This window comes from Mirounga angustirostris, unplaced genomic scaffold (genome assembly GCF_029215605.1).
Source record: "Mirounga angustirostris isolate CCGP_5_RB_7025 unplaced genomic scaffold, mMirAng1.0.hap1 SCAF_16, whole genome shotgun sequence".
Taxonomy (NCBI): domain Eukaryota; kingdom Metazoa; phylum Chordata; class Mammalia; order Carnivora; family Phocidae; genus Mirounga; species Mirounga angustirostris.
The window spans coordinates 17,940,787-17,965,345 of NW_026991724.1; the positions used below are offsets into that span (position 1 = coordinate 17,940,787).

Here is a 24,559-nt window from a genome sequence, read left to right on the forward strand (position 1 = left end):
GAACATTCATTCATATACTCACCACTTACATTCTACAATTAATATTTTGCTACGTTTGCTTTATCATATGTCTATCCATTGTTATTACCAATCTTTTAAAAACTTAAAACATCATGCAGAATCTATTTCTGAAAAAGCACCAAGAAATTCCCAAAGTGAGAGAAGAGCGCTATGGAGTCATTACAAGCCTAACATAAATTAACTGCTCTTGAGGAAACCTAATTTTCTTTCTATGGGAAATATATACAGACTATACAAAAAACAAAGAACATGAATTGAATAACCAATTCTAGGGGGTAAAAATATATAAGTTATGCCAAAGAGACAATTCCTACAACTAAGGAAATTATATTTGACACTGGAGACATGCAACAGAGTGCTAAAGCTTGATTTCCTTAAATTGTCTCTGACAGTGTAAACACTCATGAACAAATCTTTGAAAAACACTGAAGCAGAGTCTCAGGAAACCACCACTATGCAACGGAGCCCAGGCATTTAAGGCTGAGTAACCCTTGGGAGGGCACTCAGCCCCTGGGATCTCATACCATCTGGAAGACAACCCTGTTCTGTTCTCTTTCGCACGTGCGGAAGACTACTCGGTCATCAGGGGCGACAAAGTCCACTGTGCTGAGCACCTCTGCAAGAAAACACAAACATACCGGGCCACTCAATGAAGAAAGGAAGTTCAATCTAGCCTAACCCTGGAAGAAAACACAGCAAAAATATCACTTTGAAGGGGAAAAAGGGATGCTGGAAGTACACAATTCTTCAAAGAAATCGGTATGCACATGGAGGCTTCTGAGGTGCTGATGATGGTCTAGTCCCTGACTCAGGGATGGTAGTTACATGCTGGTTGCTTTACAGTTATTTGTTATACCACATGCTTTTGTTTTATGCACTTCATTGGTGTAGTGTTTATATTTCATAATTTTTAAAACACTGAAAAAAAATGTACACACGTGGTACCTTGTCTGTATTTCAGGTTTGGCCCAAATTTTCCCAGTGTCACTCTGAAGCTGAGGAAAGTTGCTGTTTCTTAATTATTTACCATGTGCTACGTACTGTGAGTGGAGATTCACTGTATTACAATCAACCCTCATTATGTGTACTTAAGTACTTGCAAATTTGCCTGCTTGCTAAAATGCATCTGTAAACCCAAAGTCAATACTCATGCCATCTTCATGGTCACTCACAGACATATGTAGAACTGCAAAAAAAGTCAGTCACCTGATGCATGCCTTCCCAGCTGAGGTCAGACAAGGCAAGGCTCTACCTTCTTCTTTCAGCTCTCACACTGTAAATAGTGTCCTTATGGTGGTATATTTAATGCCACATTTTTTTTTGCATTTGCTTTTGTTGCTCTCGCTGTTGAAAATGGCCCCAAGCACAGAGCCGAAGTGCTCTCTAGTGCTCCTAATCACAAGAAGGCTGTGGGGTGCCTTAGGGAGAAAATCCATGTCAAACAACCTTTGTTCAAACATGAAATTAGAGTACTGCTGACTGTGAGTTCAATGTTTAAATAGAATCACACATAAAACAAGGTTATGTACTGATTTGTTAGTGAAATTGTTGTAACCCGAGGTTCACAGGAACCTAATCCTGTATTTTCCCTAAGAGCAATGGTTCAGTATTTGCTAATCTGGTGTTCAAAGCACTTTTTTTTAAAGATTTTATTTATTTTTTTGACAGAGAGAGACACGGCGAGAGAGGGAACACAAGCAGGGGGAGTGGGAGAGGGAGAAGCAGGCTCCCCGCGGAGCAGGGAGCCCAACGTGGGGCTCGATCCCAGGACCCTGGAATCATGACCTGAGCCGAAGGCAGACGCTTAACCGACTGAGCCACCCAGGCGCCTCTGTTCAAAGCAATTTTATAGAGCATAACTATTGCAGGGGCACCTGGGTGGCTCAGTCATTAAGTGTCTGCCTTCGGCTCAGGTCATGATCCCAGGGTCCTGGGATCGAGCCCAGCGTCGGGCTCCTTGCTCCTCCCTCTCCCACTCCCCCTGCTTGTGTTCCCTCTTGCTGTCTCTCTGTCAAATAAATAAACTCTTAAAAAAAAAAAAGAACATAACTATTGCAAATAATAAGAATTTCATATGTTCTTCATAATAAAGCGCTACAGTAGGTACCACCATTATTAGCTTCAAAGATGACTGCCACATGAAAGAGATGCAATGTGGCAGATGAGAGACTAGGCTTACCCTGTGCATTTATTTTGAAAAATAAATGAGATCTTTCATACATGTAAAGCACTTCCATAAATGGAAGCTGTTATTATCAACCCAGCACTAAACAGATTAGAAGATTAAAAAGGTAGGGTCCAAGTGGTGACATGTTGGGAGAGGCAATGGAAGTGAATTCCAACAGCACAGGCTCATGACTAGCAGGAGGAAGTCTGAGAGAAGAACCACAAAAACCTAGTGTGTTTATACTACAGCTTTCTTTATAACAGCAAAATATTGGAAACCCCATTAAAGCACTGATGAAACCAATTCTGACATAGTTACCTATAGGTACCAACATGGGAAAAGGTCCTAGTACAAAAAGTCAGGGGCAAAATATACAGAGCATGATCCCTAGGGAGGGCATACACAAAAACATGCTCTATTTTTATATACATGCTTTACTAAATGTGTAAAAAATATGCATTATCTAAAACTAATGATGTAATGTATGGGGATTAACATAAGAATAAAAAAATGCACATTTAAAAAAATATGCATTATTCCTCTTAGTAATTACTTTTTCGAAGAATGGGATTATGGGGGATTTTCATCTTCTAGTTTATATAAAGGGTCTGTGAAAATAAATTTTCATAACAAAAAAATATACATCTAAAACAATTAAAGACAAAATTGAGTCATAACTTCCGGTGAACTGACATTAAGATTTCACAAATGTGTACACATTTCAAAAAACCTCAAACAATACCACAACTCTAATCAAACAGAATCAGCCTCATCAATAAAGCACAAGCAAAACCACAATTTAGCACAACCACTTCTATTTGCAAAGTACTTACATGTACCTTATCTTATTTGATTATCACTCCAACCCTATGATTTAAGTAAAGCAGGGGTTTTTGGTTTGTTTGTTTTTTTTTTTTTTAAGATTTTACTTATTTATTTGAGAGAGAGAATGAGACAGAGAGAGAGAGCACGAGATGGGGGAGGGTCAGAGGGAGAAGCAGACTCCCTGCCGAGCAGGGAGCCCGATGCAGGACTCGATCCAGGTACTCCAGGATCATGACCTGAGCCGAAGGCAGTCGCTTAACCAACTGAGCCACTCAGGCGCCCCGTAAAGCAGGGGTTTTGATTTTCATTTTACAGCTGAAGAAATGGAGGCAGAGACGTCACATGACTTGCTCCAAGTCACACTGCTAGCGAGTGACAGAGCCAGGAACAATGCTGAAGCCATCCTGACCCCAAAGCTTTTAGGGGCGCCCCCCCGACTACGAAACCTATTAATTTCTAAGCCAGCAAGCCTGTGGGTGGAAGGTTTGTTCAGCCTATCTCACATTTGGCTCTTTGTCAGAGTCTCTGGAGAGTAGTGACTGTTGTCAAGGGGGCACATGATCCACAAAACCACACAGCCAGGCACACTGGAAGGATACTGTCACCCCAGGCAAGGGCACGGGTAGTTAGTGCTGCTTGGGTCTGACAGGCGCACACACAATCCTGGGACCAGAACCGCACTCACCATTGACAACTCTCTTGCACTGAAGCATCTTGAGGTCAATCAGCTCCTGCAGAGGAATCAGAGGGCACTTGTCAGTGCTGGTCATGTAGGTCCTGGGTAAAGGGGCAGGGACCATCACTGGGAGTCACTAATGGGGGGGTCATTTGGCCTATCACCCTACTACTAACAACAAATCATGGCTTTTGGGGAATGTAGTGCTGACCTCCGCGCCTAAGGCAAGCAGGAGCCTGAGTGAGCTACCCTCAATCAGCTGCTCTTCCCAGGGACCTTGGAGATGTTGGAGGCCTAGAAAGGGTGAGCCACTCAGGAGCCAGAGACAAGACAATAGCGCAGATTATGGACACCTGGACACTTTCCTCACCTACTAGTCTCAGTTCCAGTCCATCCCCTCAAAGAACCTCCTATCTCATCCCTATGCAAACAACAGACAGTGATGGGCTCCCAGGAAATGTCCAAGGACAAAAGTGGGACCAGTGAATAAAAGCAGAGGGAGGAAGATTTGAGATCAATTCTATAAAGATTTTTCTAAATTTATTTATTTGAGAGAGAGATAAGGACAGAAAGCATGAGCGGGGGGTGGTGGAGAGTAGGGAGTAGGGAGAAGCAGGCTCTGCAAGGCTGGATCCCAAGACCTCGGGATCATGACCCAAGCTGAAGGCAAATGCTCAACCGACTGAGTCACCCAGGCACCCCAAGATCAATTCTAAAACTCTTACCCAACATGGATCACACTGTGGAAACAAAAGGGGCAAGCTCTTGAGCTCTGGACATTTTCAAACAGACTCAGGAAAGAAAGGAGAAAGAGGTTTCTTCAAAATCGGGATCATGAAAATGAAGGGAAAGCTCCTGTCTCCTGAAGGACTGAGATTCTCTGCCTCTTAGTAGGAGACAACTGTTCTGCTTTGTTCAGTGATCATTTCAATAAATGTGTAAGATAAATCACAAGAGCCAGGTACCTGCCACACTGCCCAGAAGCTCATGCCCAGGGGTTCTGCGGGTCCAGAAAAATATAGGAAGAAACTCTGCCCCATATTGACTACCTATGAGCCTCAGCAAGTCCCAACTCCAGCCAGGGGGGCACAATAGTCTTTGCTCCCTCATGGGAGCATGGAGGGCTAACGTGGCCAAAGGGCACCTATGGCAACCACAGGGCTCCCCCCCAGCATACTCATCATCCAGGACAGTAGTGTTTCTGTGGCATTCAGGTCCTCAAATATCTGATGTCCACCAGGCCTGGCCAAACAAATCACTACCACCAAGTAGTTATGGATACACGGTTGGCATCTAAGCCCCAAGAATCTGTGTGGTGTCCCAAGGGATGGGCACAGCCCAACACAGAGCCCCTGTAGCCAGTGATCTTAGTTGCAGGGCCAAGTAAAAAGGCAAGTGGAAAAGTGGGCAGCATTGAGTGGCCTGTGCTCATAAAAAGAAGCTCTGCAGCCAGGCTGAACTTCAGCTGGAAATGAGCAGGGTAAAGCAAGGCAAGCCCTTACTGGGGCCCCCAGCCCTGCCAGCAGTAACTTGTCCTCCTTGGGATTCCCAAACCCCCCTCCACCAAGTCATTTACTACTTCTTCAAATGCCAGTTATAGATACCCCTGTAATATCTTTACCATTAGACCATGAACCCCGTGAGGAGGATCCTGTGTCCACACAAAGGTAGGCTTTGAGGACCCGGGCCAGGTAGCCTGAGCCCCAAGAAGAGGAGTTAAGGCAAAATGGCCCTTGAAATGTCTTATTTTCTTTTCAGTCTCCCCACCACACCAAAAAGCCTTTGGGGCCTGGATACTGTCTCATTCATCTTCCAATCACTAGCATCTAGCACACTGCAAGGGCTCACTAAACATCTGCCAGAGCCACTTCAAGACCTAGCACGCAGCAGAGGTTCAACTGTTGAAGCGGAGAAATTAAATTGTCACCAATAAAACCACAAGTGTGTCTGCTCACCCACGCACCCTCAACACCACTGTTCATCAATTTTATTCATTTCAGTTAGTTCTGTGGGGATAAAATGGAACCTCATGGTTTTTTTCACTGTATTTCCTTAATTAGTGAAAACAAACATTGTTTTTCCAAGTGATAGAGCTTATGATCCGTGTATCTTCATAGCAAACTGCCTTTTACATCTATACAAGTTGTAGGAAAAAGTCTATTCTTTGTCAAATTGGATACTGAGTTTTTCCGTCTTAGTTATCACAAATACTTTTCTTCTATCACTATTTCCTCAGTTGTTGTTTTTTTTTTTACCTATACCCTATCTTTTTTCTATTTTTTTTTAAATGGCATTTATTTATTTATTTTAAAGATTTCATTTATTTGACAGAGAGAAACACAGCGAGAGAGGAAACACAGCAGGAGGAGTGGGAGAGAGAAGCAGGCTTCCCACAGAGCAGGGAGCCCAACGCAGGGCCCGATCCCAGGACTCTGGGATCATGACCTGAGCCAAAGGCAGACGCTTAACGACTGAGCCACCCAGGCACCCCTCTATTTTTAATAGAAGTATAGTTGACATATATTATGTTACTTTCAGGTGTACAACACAGTGATTCAACAATTCTATATGTTATGAAAAGCTCACCACAAGTTTAGTTACCATGTGTCACCATACACAGTTATTACATTATTACTGACTATATTCCCTATGCTGTATTTTTCAACCCCATGACTTATTTATATTATAACCAGAAGTCTGTACCTCTTAATCCCCTTCACCTACTTCACCCATCCCCCAACCTCCTCCCCTCTGGCAACCACCAGTTTGTTCTCTGTATTCATGAGTTTGTTTCTCTTTTTTTATTGTTGTTTGGTTTATTTGCTTTGTTTTTTAGATTCCACATGTAGTAACATCATACAGTATTTGTCTTTCTCTGTGGACTTATTTCAATTAGCATAATACCCTCTAGGTCTACCATGTTGTCACAAACTTCAGTTTTTTTTCAAGGTCAATACAGAAATCAATTACATTTTTATTGATATAAAGCAACATATCATTTGGAATAATAAGCAATAAACAATAAACAAGCAATAAACAACTGGAAAAGTAAAAACAATTCAATTTATGATATTTAAAATATGATATACTCAGGGATAAGTTTAACAAAAGATGTGTAAGACTGGTACACTGAAAACTAGAAAACACTGCAGAGAGAAACTGAAGTTGAAATACATGGAGAGATATGACATGTTGATGGATTGGAAGACTCACTATTATTAAGATGTCAGTTATCTCCAAATCGTTCCTTAGTGTCTTTAGAAGAAAACACAAGAGGATAGCTTGACAACACTGAGAACATCTTGGTGAAACAGTACAAAATATTAATTTTATTATAAATCTTGACACTCGAGTATATATCTTTTTACTATTCTGTGTAACAAAATGGGAAGTATGCGTAAGTCACTTGTGCTACAAACCAGACCATGACGGTTGCCTCAAGGAAAAGCACCTGTACCATTATTTTAGTTGGGAACTGAAGGAAGTACTTTTCTAAAAAAAAATAGAACAGCATTTTTACTTGAAAGAATGCCTGGCAAACTATAGCAATTGAAACATATCTGGCAGACTTTTTTTAATCTTTTTTTTTTTATTAACATATAATGTATTACTTGTTTCAGGGGTACAGGTCTGTGATTCAACAGTCTTGCACAATTCACAGCACTCACCATAGCACATACTCTCCCCAGTGTCTATCATCCAGCCACCCCATCCCTCCCACCCCAACCCCCACTCCAGCAACCCTCAGTTTGTTTCCTGAGATTAAGAGTCTCTTATGGTTTGTCTTCCTCTCTGGTTTCGTCTTGTTTCATTTTTCCCTCCCTTCCCCTTGTCTTGTTTCTCAAAATCCTCATATCAGTGAGATCATATGACACTTATCTTTCTCTGACTGACTTATTTCGCGTAGCATAATACCCTCTAGTTCCATCCATGTCGTTGCAAATGGCAAGATTCATTTTTTGATGGCTGCATAATATTCCATTGTGTGTGTATATAATACCACATCTTCTTTATCCATTCATCTGTTGATGGACATCTAGGCTCTTTTCATAGTTTGGCTATTGTGGACATTGCTGCTATAAACATTGGGGTGCATGTGCCCCTTTGGATCACTACATTTGTATCTTTGGGGTAAATACCCAGTAGTGCAATTGCTGGGTCATAGGGTAGAGCTATTTTCATCTTTTTGAGGAACCTCCATACTGTTTTCCAGAGTAGCTGCACCAGCTTGCATTCCCACCAACAGTGTAGGAGACAAACATCAATTTCTATCATACATAACATTCTATTTTTATAGAAGAGACCACCTTAACTTTGCCATGAACAGTGCCTTCTACTTCCTAAATATATCTCCATTATACAGTTAAGAATATAATCTTGGGGCGCCTGGGTGGCTCAGTTGGTTAAGCGACTGCCTTCGGCTCAGGTCATGATCCTGGAGTCCCGGGATCGAGCCCCGCATCAGGCTCCCTGCTCAGCGGGGAGTCTGCTTCTCCCTCTGACCCTGCCCCCCATGCTCTCTCTCTCTCATTCTGTCTCTCAAATACATAAATAAAATCTTAAAATATATATATATATTTAAAAAACTAATCTAGATTTTAGCTTAACTGAAAATTAAGGCCATTTGTAAGTCATTTTTTCTTCAAATGACTACCCAATTTTCTGAACATTTTATTTTGTTTCTATTTTATTTATTTATTTTATTTCAAAGTAGGCTCCACGCCCAATGTGGGGCTTGAACTTAAAACCCTGATATTAAGAGTCGCATGCTCTCCCAACTAAGCCTGCCAGGCACCCCATATCATTTAATTTTCAAATGCCTTAGGGGCACCTGGGTGACCTGGTCAGTTAAGCATCCAACATTTATCTCAGCTCAGGTCTTGATCTCAGCTTAGGTCTTAATCTCAGGGTAGTGAGTTCAAGCCCTCCGTTGGGTCCCACCCAGCATGAAGCCTGTAAGTAAGTAAGTAAGTAAGTACATAAGTAAGTACGTAAGTAAGTACGTACGTAAGTACGTAAGTAAGTACGTAAGTACGTAAGTAAGTAAGTAAATAAATAAATAAATAAATAAATAAATGCCTTATCATGTATGGGCTTATTCTTTCTTGTCTTTCATGTGTTGTTTCTGTATCTGAAATATGCCCTGCCATCTTCATTTTCTCCATTCCTCTTGGCTTGCTTTCTCTGTCTGAGCTGATCATAGTATTTATCCCCAGTTTATCACCAGTGTCTCTCCATGACACCTTTCTACCCCCACCTCTGGTATATCCAGGTACTTTTTTTCGTTTCTAGTTTGGTTGAAAGATCTTTAGTATATCCCTTATTTTCAGAAATACAAGTATACTCAGATTGAAAAACTACACAATTCCCCACCTCAAAAAAAAAAAAAAAAAAAAAATCAAAGCCAAAATGAATAATGGGAGCCCCTGAAGGATAAGAAGGAGAGAAGGGATAGAAAGAATACTTGGTTTGGTTTTGGTTTGGTTTGGTTTTTTAAGATTTTATTTATTTATTTGACAGAGACAGCAAGCACAAGCAGGGGGAGCTGCAAGCAGAGGGAGAAGCAGGCTCCCCGCTGAGCAAGGAGCCCAATATGGGACTTGATCCCAGGACCCTAGGATTATGACCGGAGCAGAAGGCAGACACTCAACCGACTGAGCCACTCAGGTGCCCCTAGAAAGAATATTTGAAGAAATAGTGGCAGAAAATTTCCCAAATTTGATGAAAAACATTAATCTGTACATCTAAGAAGCTCAACAAACTCCTAGGAAAAAAACCTCAAAGACAGCCACACCTACACACAAATAATCAAACTGCTGAAAACCAAAGACAAAGAGAATCTTGAAAACAGGAAGAGAGAAATGACTTACCACATACAAGGGATCATCAATAAGATTAACAACTGATTTCTCAGGGCACCTGGGTGGCTCAGTCGTTAAGCGTCTGCCTCCGGCTCAGGTCGTGATCCCAGGGTCCTGGGATCGAGCCCTGCATCAGGCTCCCTGCTCAGCAGGGAGTCTGCTTCTCTCTCTCCCTCTGCCCCTCCCCCCTGCTTGTGTTCTCTCTCTCAAATAAATAAATAATATCTTAAAAAAAAAAAAATAACAGGGGTGGCTGGGTGGCTCAGTCTTTGGGCATCAGTCTTTGGGCATCTGTCTTCAGCTCAGGTCATGATCCCAGGGCCCTGGCACCGAGCCCCCCATTAGGGTCCCTGCTCCGCGGGAAGCCTGCTTCTCCCTCTCCCACTCCCCCTGTTTGTGTTCCCTCTCTCGCTGTCTCTGTCAAATAAATAAATAAAATCTTTAAAAAAAAAAAAAAAACAACTGTTCTCTCATAAGAAATGATGAAGGCCAGAAGGAAACAAGGAGGCAAAGACTTGCACACTGAAAACTACAAAATATTGTTCAAAGAAATTAAAGGAGATCTAAATAAATGAAAAGACATCTAATGATCATGGATTGGAAAAATTAATATCATTAAAATGGAAATATTCTCCAAACTGAGCTATAGATTCAACACAAACCCTATCAAAACCCTAGACGCTCTTTTTGCAGAAACTGGTAAGCTGATCCTAAAATTCATATGGAAATGCAAGGAACACAGAGTAGACAAAACAATCTTGAAAAAGAAAAACAAACTTGGGGCGCCTGGGTGGCTCAGTTGGTTAAGCGACTGCCTTCGGCTCAGGTCATGATCCTGGAGTCCCGGGATCGAGTTCCGCATCGGGCTCCCTGCTCAGCAGGGAGTCTGCTTCTCCCTCTGACCCTCCTCCCTCTCATGCTCTCTGTCTCTCATTCTGTGTCTCAAATAAATAAATAAAATCTTAAAAAAAAAAAAAGAAAAGAAAAGAAAAACAAACTTGGAACATTCATACTTCCTAATCTCAAAACCTACTCCCAAGCTACAATAATCGAGACTGTATGTTGGGGCACCTGGATGGAATCCAACTCTTGATTTCGGCTCAGGTCATGATCTCACAGTTGTGAGATCGAGCTCCATGTCGGGCTCCGTGCTAGGCATGGAGTCTGCTTAAGATTCTCTCTCTCCCTCCCTCTTCCCCTGCCCTCCGCTCTCTGCAGGCTCTCTCTCTCCCTCAAAAAACAAAAAAAGACTGTGTGGTACTGTCTAAAGGATACACATATAGGCCAGTGGAATGGAATTGAGAATCCAGATACAAAGCAAAACATCTATAATCAACTGTTTTTTGACAAGGGTACCATGATAATTTTGGGGAGGAAAATTATCTTTTCAATAAATAGTGCAAGAAAATGAATTTTGATGTGAAGTATGCACCTTACCTCATATCACATACAAAAATTAACTCAAAATGCTTCAAAGACCTAAATGTAAGAGCCAAAACTATAAAATTCATAGAAGAAAACACTGTGAACATTTGTGTATATTCCTCTTGGGTATGTATACCTAGGAGCAGAATTGCTAGATCATATCATAACTCACAGTTGTGAGATCGAGCTCCATGTCTTTGTGACCTTAGATCAGGCAATAATTTCTTAGAGAGGATACCAAAAGCAGAAACAACAAAAGAAAAAATAAGTTAAATTGGATCTCATCAAAATTTAAAACTTCTGTGTATCAAAGTATACTATCAATAAAGTGAAAAGAAAACTCACAGAATGGGAGAAAATATTTGCAAATCATTTATCTAATAAAGGTCTAGTATCCAGATTGTATAAAGAACTCTTACAATTCTTAGAATAAAAAGACAAAAACCCGATTAAAAAATGGGCATAGGTTTTTTTTTTTTAAGATTTTATTTATTTATTTGACAGAGAGAGACACAGCGAGAGAGGGAACACAAGTAGAGTAAGTGAGAGAGGGAGAAGCAGGCTTCCCGCGGAGCAGGGAGCCCGATGTGGGGCTCGATCCCAGGACCCTGGGATCATGACCTGAGCCGAAGGCAGACGCTTAACAACTGAGCCACCCAGACGCCCCGGGCATAGATATTTATTAGCTATTTCTCCAAAGAAGATATACAAATGGCCAGTAAACAAGGAAAAGATGCTCAACTTCATTAATCATTAGGGAAATGCAAAAACCACAATGAGATACCACTTCATAGCCACGGGATGGCTATAATCAAACAGACAAATAAGTGTTGGCAAAGTTGTGGAGAAACTGGAAACATCATACTGGTGAGAATATAAAATTGTAGAGCTGCTTCAGAAAACAGTCTGGCACTTTCTCAAACAGTTAAACACAGAGTTATGATATGATCTAGCAATTCTGCTCCTAGGTATACATACCCAAGAGGAATATACACAAATGTTCATAGCAGCATGGTTCATAATAGCCAAAAGGTAGAAATAATCCAAATGTCCATCAATTGAATGGATAACCAAATTGTGGTATACGCATACAAATAATTATTAGTCAACCACTAAAAGGAACAAAGTACTGATATATGCAATGACATGGATGAACCTTAGGAATATTATGCTAAGTGGAAAGAAACCAGGCATAAAAGACCATATGGTATGGTTCTATTTATATGGAATGTTTAAAACAGGCAAATCTATAGAAACAGAAAGTAGAATAGTGGTTTCTAGGGACTGAGGGAGGGAGAAATTGGGGAGGGCTTGCTAACGGATATGAGGTTTCTTTTTGGTGTGATGAAAATGTTCAACAGTTGATTGTGGTGATGGATGCACAACTCTATAAATATAACCAAAAGCCACTGAATTGTACAATTTGAATTGGTGAATTATATGGCATGTGTGAACCATTATCTCAATAAAGGTGTTAAAAGGGGAGCCTGGCTGGCTTAGTCGGCAGAGCATGCGACTCTTAATCTCAGGGCTCTAAGTTCGAGCCCCATGTTGGAGGTAGAGATAATTTAAAAATAAAAGCTTTTTTTTTTTAAGATTTTATTAATTTATTTGAGAGAGAGAAAGCATGAGTGGAGGGGAGGGGCGTAGTGAGAGGAAGAAGCAGACTCTCTGCTAAGCAGGGAGCGAGCCGCCAGGCTGGATCCCAGCACCGTGGGATCATGACCTAAGCCGAAGGCAGACACTTAACCGACTAAGCCGCCCAGGCGACCCTAAAAATAAAATTTTTAAAAAAAAATGTTGGGGCACCTGGGTGGCTCAGTCGTTAAAGCGTCTGCCTTCAGCTCAGGTCATGATCCCAAGAGTCCTGGGATCGAGCCCCGCATAGGGCTCCCTGCTCCACGGGAAGCCTGCTTCTCCCTCTCCCACTCCCCCGGCTTGTATTCCCTCTCTCACTGTGTCTCTCTCTGTCAAATAAATTAAAAAAAAAAAAAGTTAAAAAATAATAATAAAAAAAAATTTTTTTAAATGTTAGGGCACCTGGCCGGCTCAGTCAGTTAAGCATCTGTCTCCAGCTCAGGTCGTGATCCCAGAGTCCTGGGATCGAGCCCCACATCAGGCAGCAGGGAGTCTGCTTCGCCCTCTGCCCCTCCCCCTGCTCATGCCCGCCCTCTCTCTCTCTCTTTGGCAAAAATAAATAAATAAAATCTTTAAAAAAAATTTTTTTTTAATGTTAAAAAATGCTTAGTAGAACAATTTTGGGTCAACTGACAAAATTAGAACATGGAAGGTAGATTAAAAAAGTATTATATTGGGGCGCCTGGGTGGCTCAGTTGTTAAGCATCTGCCTTCGGCTCAGGTCATGATCCCAGGGTCCTGGGATCGAGCCCCGCATCGGGCTCCCTGCTCCATGGGAAGCCTGCTTCTCCCTCTCCCACTCCCCCTGCTTGTGTTCCCTCTCTCGCTGTGTCTCTCTCTGTCAAATAAATAAATAAAATCTTTAAAAAAAAAAAAAAGTATTATATCAATGTTAAGTTTACTGAAGATGATGCCCATATCATAACTGTATAGAAGAATCATAACTTGATTCTGGGAAAATATCAATGAAGTACTTGAGAAGTAAATTATAGTGTATGAAACTTATTCCAATAGTTAAGGAGAATGCATGAAACTAATGTAATACTGTGTGTCAACTGTACTTCAGCTTAAAAATTAGTTAAGGGGGAAAGTGGGTGGCTCAGTCATTAAGCATCTGCCTTCAGCTCAGGTCATGATCGCAGGGTCCTGGGATAGAGCCCCGCATCAGGCTCCCTGCTCAGCGGGGAGTCTGCTTCTCCCTCTCCCTCTGCTGCTCCCCCCTGCTCGTGCTCTCTCTCTCTCTCAAAATAAATAAATAATCTTTACAAAAAAGTTTTTTAAAAAATTAGTTAAGGAGAAAAATATATACATTAGATAGAACACAAATGATAAAACAAATCAAGCAAAAATGTTGACCATAGGTCAATCTGGGTATGGATGTTCTCTGTCTATTCCTGCAACTTTTTAATAATTTTTTCCCTTTTAAAAAAATGTTTTATTTTTTATTGAAGTATAGACATACAACAACTTTTCTATAAATTTGAATTCTTTTTTAAGTTTTAAGAAACTACCCATTCTAGGCAAAGGACTTGAATAAAAATTTCTCCAAAGATGATACACCGATGGCCAACAAGCATATGCACACACTCAACATCACTAATCATCAGAGAGATATGCAAATTAAAACCACAATGAGCTATCACCCGTCACCCATTAGGATGGCTATTACTAAAAGAAAGAAAGAAAGAAAGAGAAAGAAAGAAAGAAAGAAAGAAAGAAAGAAAGAAAGAAAGAAAGAAAGAAAGAAAGAAAGAAAGAAACAAGTGTTAGCAAGGATGTGGAGAAATTGTGCACTGTTGAAAGGACTGTAAAATGGTGCAACTGCTAGGGTAAATAGTACAGAGTTTCTTCCAAAAATTAAAAACAGAACTACCACCTGATCTAGCAATCCCACTTGTGGGTATATATAGCCAAAAGAATTGAAAGCAAGATCTCAAAGAGATATTTGCATACTTATGTTCATAGCAGCACTATTCAAAATAACCAAGAGGTGGAAGCACCCAATGTCCATCCACCAATGATGTATAAACAGAATGGGGCAGATATATACAATGGACTATTATTCAGCCTAAAAATGGAAGGAAATCCTGTCACATATTACAACATGGATGAACCGTGAGGACATTATGCTAAGTGAAACAAGCCAGTCACAAAAAGACAAGTATCGCATGCTTCCACTTCTAGGAGGTATCTAAAGTAGTCAAATTCATAGAAACAGAAAATAGAAGAGTGGTTACCAGGGGCTGGAGAGATGGGGTAAGAGGGAGTTGTTTTATGGGTTGTACAAGATGAAAAGATTCTAGAGATCTGTTTCACAACTCAACACTACCAAAGTGCACATTCAGAAATGGTTAAGATGGTAAATTTTATGTTATGTGTTTTTTTCTACACACACAAAAGAATTTTAAGTATCCATTCTAGTAATCAGGGCCTCTTAAGAACACTGCCTCCTCCCTTGGTCTTGCTTAGAGAAAGGTTTAAGTCTAACAGGTAGGTGTCCTCTCACAGTCTGGGCGACTGGAGTCCCCTTGTTTTTATAAAAAGGAATAAACAAGATTACATCTGAGGAACTCCTGGGAAATCCCTATCAACAAGGCAGAACTTAGTAGGGAATCACACTACTGCTCCCTTGACTTCTGCTGAGCTAGTTCATCCTTTCTTCACCTCCAGCTGCTGAGGGGCTTTGCAGAGCTTTTAAGGAGGTGCCTGGTATTTCCTAGACCCTATACTCTGGTCCTATGAGGTGGGTGGGATGGTTTAACTAAATCCACAGCTGGACCGCCTCACGTGAACCCAGGAAGATCATCCGGGCAGCGGGCCTGCAGAGCAATGCTGGATCCACCAGGGGGCATCAGGCACCATACTGTGCCATGTCCAGTACTTGGCCCAGTCCCCAGCCACCTACTCATGCTAAGCAAGGGTCCACTGGCCGGCCTGCCTCTGCTCTCCACAGGGGTTAGGCCTGGGGGAAGGCCTAGATGTCCTCTGGCAGAGGCTGGTTTGTTTATAAGCCATATTGACTCTCCCAGAGTAAATGCCTGTCAAGCATGCCAAAGGGGGCATCACAAGCAAGAAAACAACAGCTAAGTTCTCTGGGACTTGTCTTTTTGGTCCCCATTCCTCACACTCTGAGTCCATGAGTCCTCGCAGTCCTTCCTCCCAATCCTCTTCTAAATCCAAGAGGTTTTTCTGGAGGGCCAGGAGGGTGCTGGCTAAGAAAGGCTATACCTAACCCACAGCTGACTGCTTGGGGGCCTGAGTGGAGGCTCAAAGGATGAGTGACCAGATAAATAGTGCTCAGTGCACTACCACATTCCCCTGGGACTGGCCTCTGGACACAGGTTCCTCCCTGACCTGGGCACATTCTGGCAGCTTGGAAGGCTCTTGGATGCCCAGCTCCCATTTCTTGGACCTCCTTGCCTCTATTTCAACAAATCCCTTAGAAGTCAGGTCCTTCACCTGTGACCCTAAACTCGGGAACCTCCCTTTCTGACTCCCACATCTGGACAACACACGCTCCCTCTCTCCCATTTCACCTTGCTAACTCCCTAGATGGCTCTGGCCCTGCCCAGCTGTAGATACTGGCAGGCCAATCCCCAGCCATGAGCATCCCCCTGCCAGGTTTTGCAGCTCTCCTTCCCATAAAGCTGAAAACCAGCATGACTATGCATACCTAACTGCCAGGCAAATCTCCCAGTGCCCATTCCCCATAGGAATGGGGCCAAAATGCCCTCACTTTCTTTCCTCAGGTCCCCACCTCATTCCTGCCACCCTCATCACTGACAGAGGACTGGCTTCCCACATCTTGTCAAACAAGCCTCTCAGGCAAACTACCTTGGCTTCCCTGCCTTCCACGGTTCCCCCACTGTCCTCCCTGCCCTTTCTTGGAGGCAGGCCCCACCACCTCATCTAGAATCCTGCCCCTCCAAGTCCAGGCCCTACCCACCCCACACTGAATTGCTGAATCTTCAGGCCTCCCCTCACTGCTAAGTGCTTTCTCTTATGTTGCAAACATACAAGTCACCTAGGAACAACTCCCTTCACCCAGCTTCCTTCATCTCCCCTACGCGTGTACTCTTATCTTCCCTTCGCCTCTTGAATTCCTGAGGGGTAGTGGGCAGCTCTGTCTCTACTTCCTCATTTGCTGCTCACTCCACAATCCATTGCCCCCACAAGTGTTTGCATCTCTGTGCCATGGCTGTCCTCCAATCATCTGATTTTCAAATCAAACACCTTTTTGGTCTTTTTGCAATTGGATTTCTGTGCATCATCTGTTACACTTGATAGACTTTAACTTTTCCCTTCCCTGACACACATTCTTCTTAATTTGCCTATTTCTCTCACTCTTTTACTTTTTTTAAATTTTATTTTAAGTAGGTTCCACACCCAATGTAGGGCTTGAACTCACAACCCCAAGATCAAGACTGAGCCAGCCACGTGCCCCACTCTTTTACTTTTCTATCATAAATTACTTACCTGTCCCCCCACATACAAACACCCAGTAGATTAGGGTATATTCTTCCCCAAGTTTCCTCTTAAGCTCTCCCTTCTCTCTATACCAGTGGCTTTCTTTTTAATTAAAGTTTTTATTTTGAGATAATTGGAGGTTCACATGCAGTTGTAAGAATGTGAGCTCCTAGGGGCACCTGGCTGGCTCAGCTGGTTAAGCGTCCAACTCTTGATCTCAGCTCAGGTGTTGATCTGAGGGTCGTGAGTTCAAGCCCCACATCAGGCCCTATATATGGGTGTAGAGCCTACCTAAAAAAAAAAGAAGAGCTCTTTAGTACTGTTTGCCCAATTTCCCCAATGGTAACATATTACAAAACTAGTATAATATCACACCCAGGATCCTGACACTGATACAGTTAAGTCACAGAACAGTCCCATCACCACCAGGACTCCTTGTGCTGCCCTGTTATAGCCACAGTCCCCATCCCACCACCAGTGCCTTTTAAAGATAGAAATATATGAAGCACTTGAGTAGCTTCTTCTTCAACTTCTCACACACACCAGGGAGACATATCAGGACTGGGGATGGGGGGAAGCTCTCCAGATAATACTGTTATATGCCCAGCTGAGAAACACTGCTCACACCTCCACACTATCCAACATCAGCTACTTCTGTAATGCTGTTTTTCCTAGAAAATGCTTTTTAAACCTGGGTCTAAAGTCCTACCAATCTCCAGAGCAGCCAGGACGTAGGCAACCCACTAGCTACTACCACCAGAAAATCCTGTGGCTCCCAAAACCAACCCCACCCAGCTTCCCTGGTCCTTTTCCTCCTCTTCCTAACCTTGGGTTCATTCATTCATCCACTGAATGTCTATTAATTCCTACAGAGGCCAGGGCGGTGACCTGACATGACACTCATCTAACCACGCAGCCCAGGGATCCCACAATGCCTCTGTGCTGCCCAGGTTCCTGGCCCCGAAGGGCCCAGAGAACTCACAAGTGTCATGTTTGTCTCCCGCTGCCTTCAGGGAGTGCCTGTGAAATGAGTGCCCATTCTGCCCCCCACTGACTCTTGACCACTCCCACCACAGATAAGGAGGTTGCTCTGGTGGAAAGCCTTCTGGGAAAATCAGGAGCCTCTTACCTCACAGTATACAATGTCCGCTCCATAGTCCAGGGCCAGCAGCCGCATGGGGAGAGTGCCTACCCGAACCATAGGGGCTAAGATGAGTTTGTTGTGGTAGCACAATGAGAGGGTGTGCTCAATCATTCTTCCTCTGCTAAAGCCTGCAGAAAAGGAAAACAAGAGTAAGAAATCCAAATAAAGAAAATCTCTTCTGTTATCCAGGGCAGGCTTTTCTTCTTCTTCCCAACACACAGGACTCTGTTTCCCTTTTCTCTGATCATAAAAATCACTCATACTTATTTATTCACCTAAAGAATATTTATTAGTGCCTAGTCTGGGCCAGTCACTGTCCTAGTCTTTTGGGATATAATAGAGGACAAAACAGACAAAAATTCCTGCTCTGATAGAGCTTTTATTCTAGTAGGGGAACAAAGGCAAAAAAAAAAAAACATAACAAATACATTATATAGTATGTTGGAAAACTGGTAATGCTACAGAGTAAAAAACAGCAGGGATAAAGGAAATTGAAAACACTGGGGCTGGGTTAAAATTTTTTTCCATTTTATTGAGATGTGATTGACATATAATGTTGTATTAACTTAAGGTGTACAACATAGTGATATGATATACGTGTATACTAGAAAATGATTCCCACAATCAGTTAACATCTATCGCCTCACATATTAATAAATTTTTTTCTTGTGATGAGAAGTTTTAAGACCTACTCTTAGCAGGGTGCCTGGGTGGCCCCGGGCTCTGCACTCAGCTCGTAAAGTCTGTCTGGGATTCTTTCCCCCTCTGCTCCTCCCCATGCTCTCACTTTCTCTCTCTCTCTAAAATAAATAAATAAATAAATAAATAAATAAATAAATAAATAAATAAATAAATAAAATCTTAAAAAATATATATTCACTCTAGGGGCACCTGGGTGGCTCAGTCGGTTAAGTGTCTGCCTTCGGCTCAGGTTATGATCCCAGAGTCCTGGGATGGAGCCCCGCATTGGGCTCCCTGCTCTGCGGGAAGCCTGCTTCTCCCTCTCCCTCTGCCCCTCCTTCCCGCTATTCTCTCTCTCTCTCAAATAAATAAATGAAATCTTAAAAAAAAAAAAAAATCTACTCTTAGCAACTTTCAAATACATGATTTTGTCAACTACAGTTGCTATGCTATACATTACATCCCCAGAACATATTTATCTTCTAACTGGAAGTTCATATCTTTTTTTCTTTCTTTTTTTAGAGAAAGAGAAGGGGGTGGGGAGGTGAGGAGGGAGAGGGACAAGCCAACTCCATGCTGAGCACAGAGCCCGACACAGGGCTCAATCCCACGACCCTGAGATCATGACCTGAGCCGAAATCAAGAGTCAGACATTTAACTGACTGAGCCACCCAGGCGCCCCAGAAGTTCATATCTTTTTACCACCTTCACCCATGTACTCCACACTCCCAGCAAGAAAAATATAAATAAATGGTACATTAACATTTTATGGTAAAATATAAAAATATTTATATGAAATATTTACATTAAAATATAAAATTTTAGGGGCGCCTGGGTGGCTCAGTCGTTAAGCGTCTGCCTTCGGCTCAGGTCATGATCCCAGGGTCCTGGGATCGAGCCCCGCATCGGGCTCCCTGCTCCGCGGGAAGCCTGCTTCTCCCTCTCCCACTCCCCCTGCTTGTGTTCCCTCTCTCGCTGTGTCACTCTCTGTCAAATAAATAAATAAAATCTTAAAAAAAAAAAAGTTTAAAATATAAAATTTTAAGTAGTGAAACAAAGATAGGCTTCAATGGGATGATAACATTTGAGCTAAGACTTGAGTTAGCCAAGTTGGTATCTAATGGAAGAATACAGAGCAGAAGAAACAGCCAGTACAAAGGCCCTAGGGCAGGAGCTTGCCTGGTGTGTTAGAGGAACAGCAAGGAGGCCAATGTGGTTGGAACACAAAGAGAAGAGAGAGTAATGAAAGTCAGATACACGATGTCACAGCAGTAAGCAGATAGGACACAGTGGTCAGATCCCACACGGCCTTACAGGACACTCTATGGACTTTGTTAGCTCTTCACGAAATAGAAGCCAGTAAAGGGTTTTAAGTAGAGTAGCATGACTAAACATGTTTTCTCATGATCACAGTGATTGCTATATAAAAAGAAGTCTGCTGGGGGCCAGAGTAAACACAGGGAGACTGGGTACAAGGCTCTTTGGTAACCAACATAAAAGTTGATGGTGGCTCAGGCCAGGGAGCTGGTAGTAGAGGTGGTGAGAAGTGATCACATCTTAATTATACTTTGAAGGTAGAGCCAACAGGAGTAAAAAGGAGTAAAAAAAGAAATCAAAATCCCATATCCCAGAGAGAACTGTTAATATTAATTTATTTATTCTAAGCAAATATGGACCCCTCTAAAAAGTCACAAAGCTAGCTAGCCAATGCTATGCTCTGCTCAGTTACTAACACTGTCTCCATTTTCTTTTTACTATTCCCATTCCATCTGGCCCCCACCTCCACCGCTCCACTAAAACTGCTCAAAGTCACCAATTACCTCGAAGTTGTAGAATCAACCAGACACTCACCTGTCCACAATCTTGTTTCACTAACAGTATGGTGACGTGGTTGAGCTTCCCGTCTTCCTTGACCTCTGTGATCCCACACTTTCCTGGTTTTTCTCCCACCTCTCTGCCCTGCTCTTCAGTGACTTTCCTGGTTTCACCTCCTCTACTCACATGTTGAGTTTCCTCTTTAGTCGTGGGCCCTCTTCCCTTTCTAATTCCACACATTTGCCCTTGCAAATTTATTCACTCCCATGGCTTAAAATATTGGTAATATGCTGGTGATCTCCAAAGGCATTTTACACCAACTGCTCGATACACATCCCCACCCAGGTATCTTAAGGACATCTTATACTAAACATGCACAAAACAAGATCTTGATCTGCCCTCCTAAGCTGCCTCCTTTGTCTTCATTAATTCATTCAACAGACATATACTGAGCCCGTATGATATGCCAAGCACTGGATGGCACTATGAGGAGGAGGAGGTACAGCAGAAGAGAGGGTTATAGAAAGGGAACTTACAAATACTTGTGAAATCATAACCGTGTACAGTGCTATGAAGGACAGGAGGTTTTGGGAATCTGTGCCAGCAGGAAAGGGATGAAGAGAAGGGCTTCCCTTAAGAAATAATTTCTTCTTCTTCTTTTTTTTTTATTTTACTTATTTATTTTAGAAAGGGAGAGGAGCAGAGGGGGAGAGAGGTGGGGAAAAGAACCTCAAGCAGACTCTGCATTGAGCTCGGAGCCTGACGCAGGGCTCGATCTCACGACCTTGAGATCATGACCTGAGCCAAAATCAAGAGTCCGATGCTTAACAGACTGAGCCACCCAGGCACCCCAAGAAATAATTTCTGATTTAAGATTTCAAGGGAGAGAAGGTGTTAATCAGGCCAATACATGGAGAGAAAATGTTTCCCATTTCAGCAACTAGCATCTCCACTCACCCAAGTACTCATCCTTAATCCATATTCCCCACATTCAATCTATCACGAACTCCTGTTGAAACAACTTCAAAATATAACTTTAATCCATCTGCTTTGCTCCATCTGCTTTAATCCATCTGCTTTGCTCCATCTCCAGTGCCACCACCGTGCACAAAGCCAGCCTCCTAACGGTCTCCCCAAATCTCCCACTCTCCTATACTGAGTGGCATTTGAAAAAGGCAACTCTGATACCATCCCTTTGTTTATATCCTTTAATGGCTTCCCACTGAGTTTAGGATAACTTCCAAACCCTTCTGATGACCCAGCAAGCCCTGCATGACCTGTCTCTGCCCACATCTCCAGCTCACCTTGAGCCTCTCTCCCCCCTCACTTTCCTTGCTCTGGCCACCCTGGCCTTCTTTGAAAGTCTCCCACACCAAGCTCTGGGGTGTGCATTTACAGTCCTCTCTGTCTCAAACACTCTCCCCGACTCAATCATACACACACACACTAACGTCCTCTTGACCTTGAATGTCCCCCCTTTTTGGAGACATTTCCTTACCAGACCATCTAACTTCAGGTCCCGGGTCACATGCTCTCGCAACACTTTGTGCTTCCCTATAGCTCAGTTACCAATCCCCATGTATCCACGCTGATCTGTGTGGTCTCTTGTTTAACCCCCAGCTCCTGTTCTAGACCACCAGGACAAGTCCACAAAGACAGGAACATGGCTACCTAGTTCACTGCCAGGTTTCTAGCCCTCAGCCCAGTATTTGGCCCTTAGCAGCCACTTTGAAAGGAAGGTGTGACTGAATACTCACTCTGTGGTGGCTGAGAACACCCCCCTGGAGGGTGGCTGGTTCGGGAACTCCCTCTGGCCCACGACAGCAGTGCCTGACAGGGCCTGCCTCCAAGAAGGCTCCTCTCAAAGAAGCTAGGCAGTCCCCACCCTTTCCTAGTTACCGTCACAACCATTCACCGCCCCGAGATCACACCCAGATCACCATTTTAGTCAAATAAACTGAGACGATTTCTCTACCATTCTTTTTTTTTTTTTTTTTTTTATTTGACAGAGAGATAGAGAGCACAAGTAGGCAGAGCAGCAGGCAGAGGGAAAGGGAGAAGCAGGCTCTCTGCTGAACAGGGAGCCCGATGCGGGGCTCGATCCCAGGACCCTGGGATTATGACCTGAGCCGAAGGCAGCCGCTTAACCGACTGAGCCACCCAGGTGCCCCTCTCTACCATTCTTTTAAGGGCTGGTCTTCTGACAGTTTTGATTACCTTCTCAGACAGTAACCTTAACTTCAGTTGCATAGATACAAAATCCCATTAATTATAACGCTTTCAGATTGCAGATAACACCATTCAGGGAAAGCAATGAATGGAAAAAACTTTACCAGTCCCTTCCATGTAAATTTTCCTAGAGACTATGACCTTGCTTAAAAAGCAATTTCTTTAAAATAGAAATTTAGAGGCACCTGGGTGGCTCAGTCGTTAAGTATCTGCCTTCAGCTCAGGTCATGATCCCAGGATCCTGGGATCGAGCCCCGCATCGAGCTCCCTGCTCAGCGGGGAGCCTGTTTCTCCCTCTCCCACTCCCCCTGCTTTGTTCCCTCTCTCACTGTGTCTCTCTCTGTCAAATAAATAAATAAAATCTTTAAAAAATAATAAAATACAAATTTAGAGTTAAAATGGAAGTCAATTAGGATTAAATATTCAGAGAATTATTCTATTTCCCACTCAAAACACGTGTAGATAAGAAAAAAACTAAAGTGATCTATTATATTTATAAGAGAATGAGGTGATACAGCATCTCTCTGTTAAGATTCTGAACTTTGGAATCAGAGAGACCTGCACTGGAATCCCAACTCTACCCGGGCAGATGAATTAACCTAGTGGAGGCCCAGCTCCTCCATCTGGAATATGAGGCTCCCACAGAATCCATGTCAGGTGGGATGCTATGAAGAGTCAATTCTATGATGCACAATAGCTCTCTGCACACAGTAAGGGTTTAATAAATGTTAACTGCTCTCACTATCGGGCTTTTACACTTTCAACACATTCTAAGTCTATTGTTATATCAACAAACATCTACTAGTTCTTTTGGGATGAAGGCACTGGGTGAAGCGCTGAAGGTAAAGAAATGGGAAGAACTAAGCTCTCGACCCCAAGGAGTGTCTCGGCTCAGCCAGTGCCATCTATCAAGTGACTGATGACAAGAGCCTGCAAACCAGTCTCTCTGCTTCCAGGCTCATTATGTTCCATCTGTGTTCCTTCCAGCAGCCAGAGGAGTCTTTCAAACCACAAATCAGGATAGGATATTCCCATTCTCCAAAGCCTTCCCTTCTGCCCTTAGAATGAAGTCCCAGCTCCTTCACATTGCAAACAAGGTCTGCTCCCTGCCTTCCTCAGAAGCCCTATTTTTCTTTTTTTTTTTTTCTTTTTAAAGATTTTATTTATTTATTTATTTGAGAGAGAGAGAGAGAAAAAAACAGCATGAGAGGGGAGAAGGTCAGAGGGAGAAGCAGGCTCCCCGCTGAGCCGGGAGCCCGATGTGGGACTCGATCCCAGGACTCCGGGACCATGACCCGAGCCAAAGGCAGTCGCTTAACCAACTGAGCCACCCAGGCGCCCAGAAGCCCTATCTTTCATCACTTGCCCCCTGCCCTCTTGACTTCGCCATGCTAAGCTTCAGCTCTTCTGAACTATTTCTAGCTCCCCAAACTGGCCTGCTCTCTCAATTTGTAGGCTCTGAACAAGTTGCCCCTGCCTAGAACCCAGATTCCTATTCCTCCACCTGGATGACTTCCAGTAGCCTTTCAGAACCTCCATACAGATGTCACTTCCTCCAGAAAGCCTTCCCTGACGCTTATCTCCCAAACACAGAGTAAGGGCACCTCCTC

The 24,559-nt window shown here is 43.0% G+C and overlaps 1 protein-coding gene across 5 annotated transcripts in view; it reads right to left on the reverse strand.

The window, feature by feature from the left end:
* DUS2 (dihydrouridine synthase 2) overlaps positions 1 to 24,559 on the reverse strand; it is a 51,072-nt gene that overhangs the window by 22,502 nt on the left and 4,011 nt on the right. For all 5 annotated transcript variants that reach the window (XM_045890875.3, XM_045890873.3, XM_064580709.1 and 2 more), the window contains 3 exons: positions 18,210 to 18,352; positions 3,699 to 3,744; positions 546 to 637 (listed from right to left, as the gene is read on the reverse strand). In XM_045890875.3, coding sequence (XP_045746831.1) covers positions 546 to 637; positions 3,699 to 3,744; positions 18,210 to 18,335 — 264 coding nt within the window. In that variant the 5' untranslated portion in view covers positions 18,336 to 18,352. The remainder of the gene's footprint in view (positions 1 to 545; positions 638 to 3,698; positions 3,745 to 18,209; positions 18,353 to 24,559) is intronic.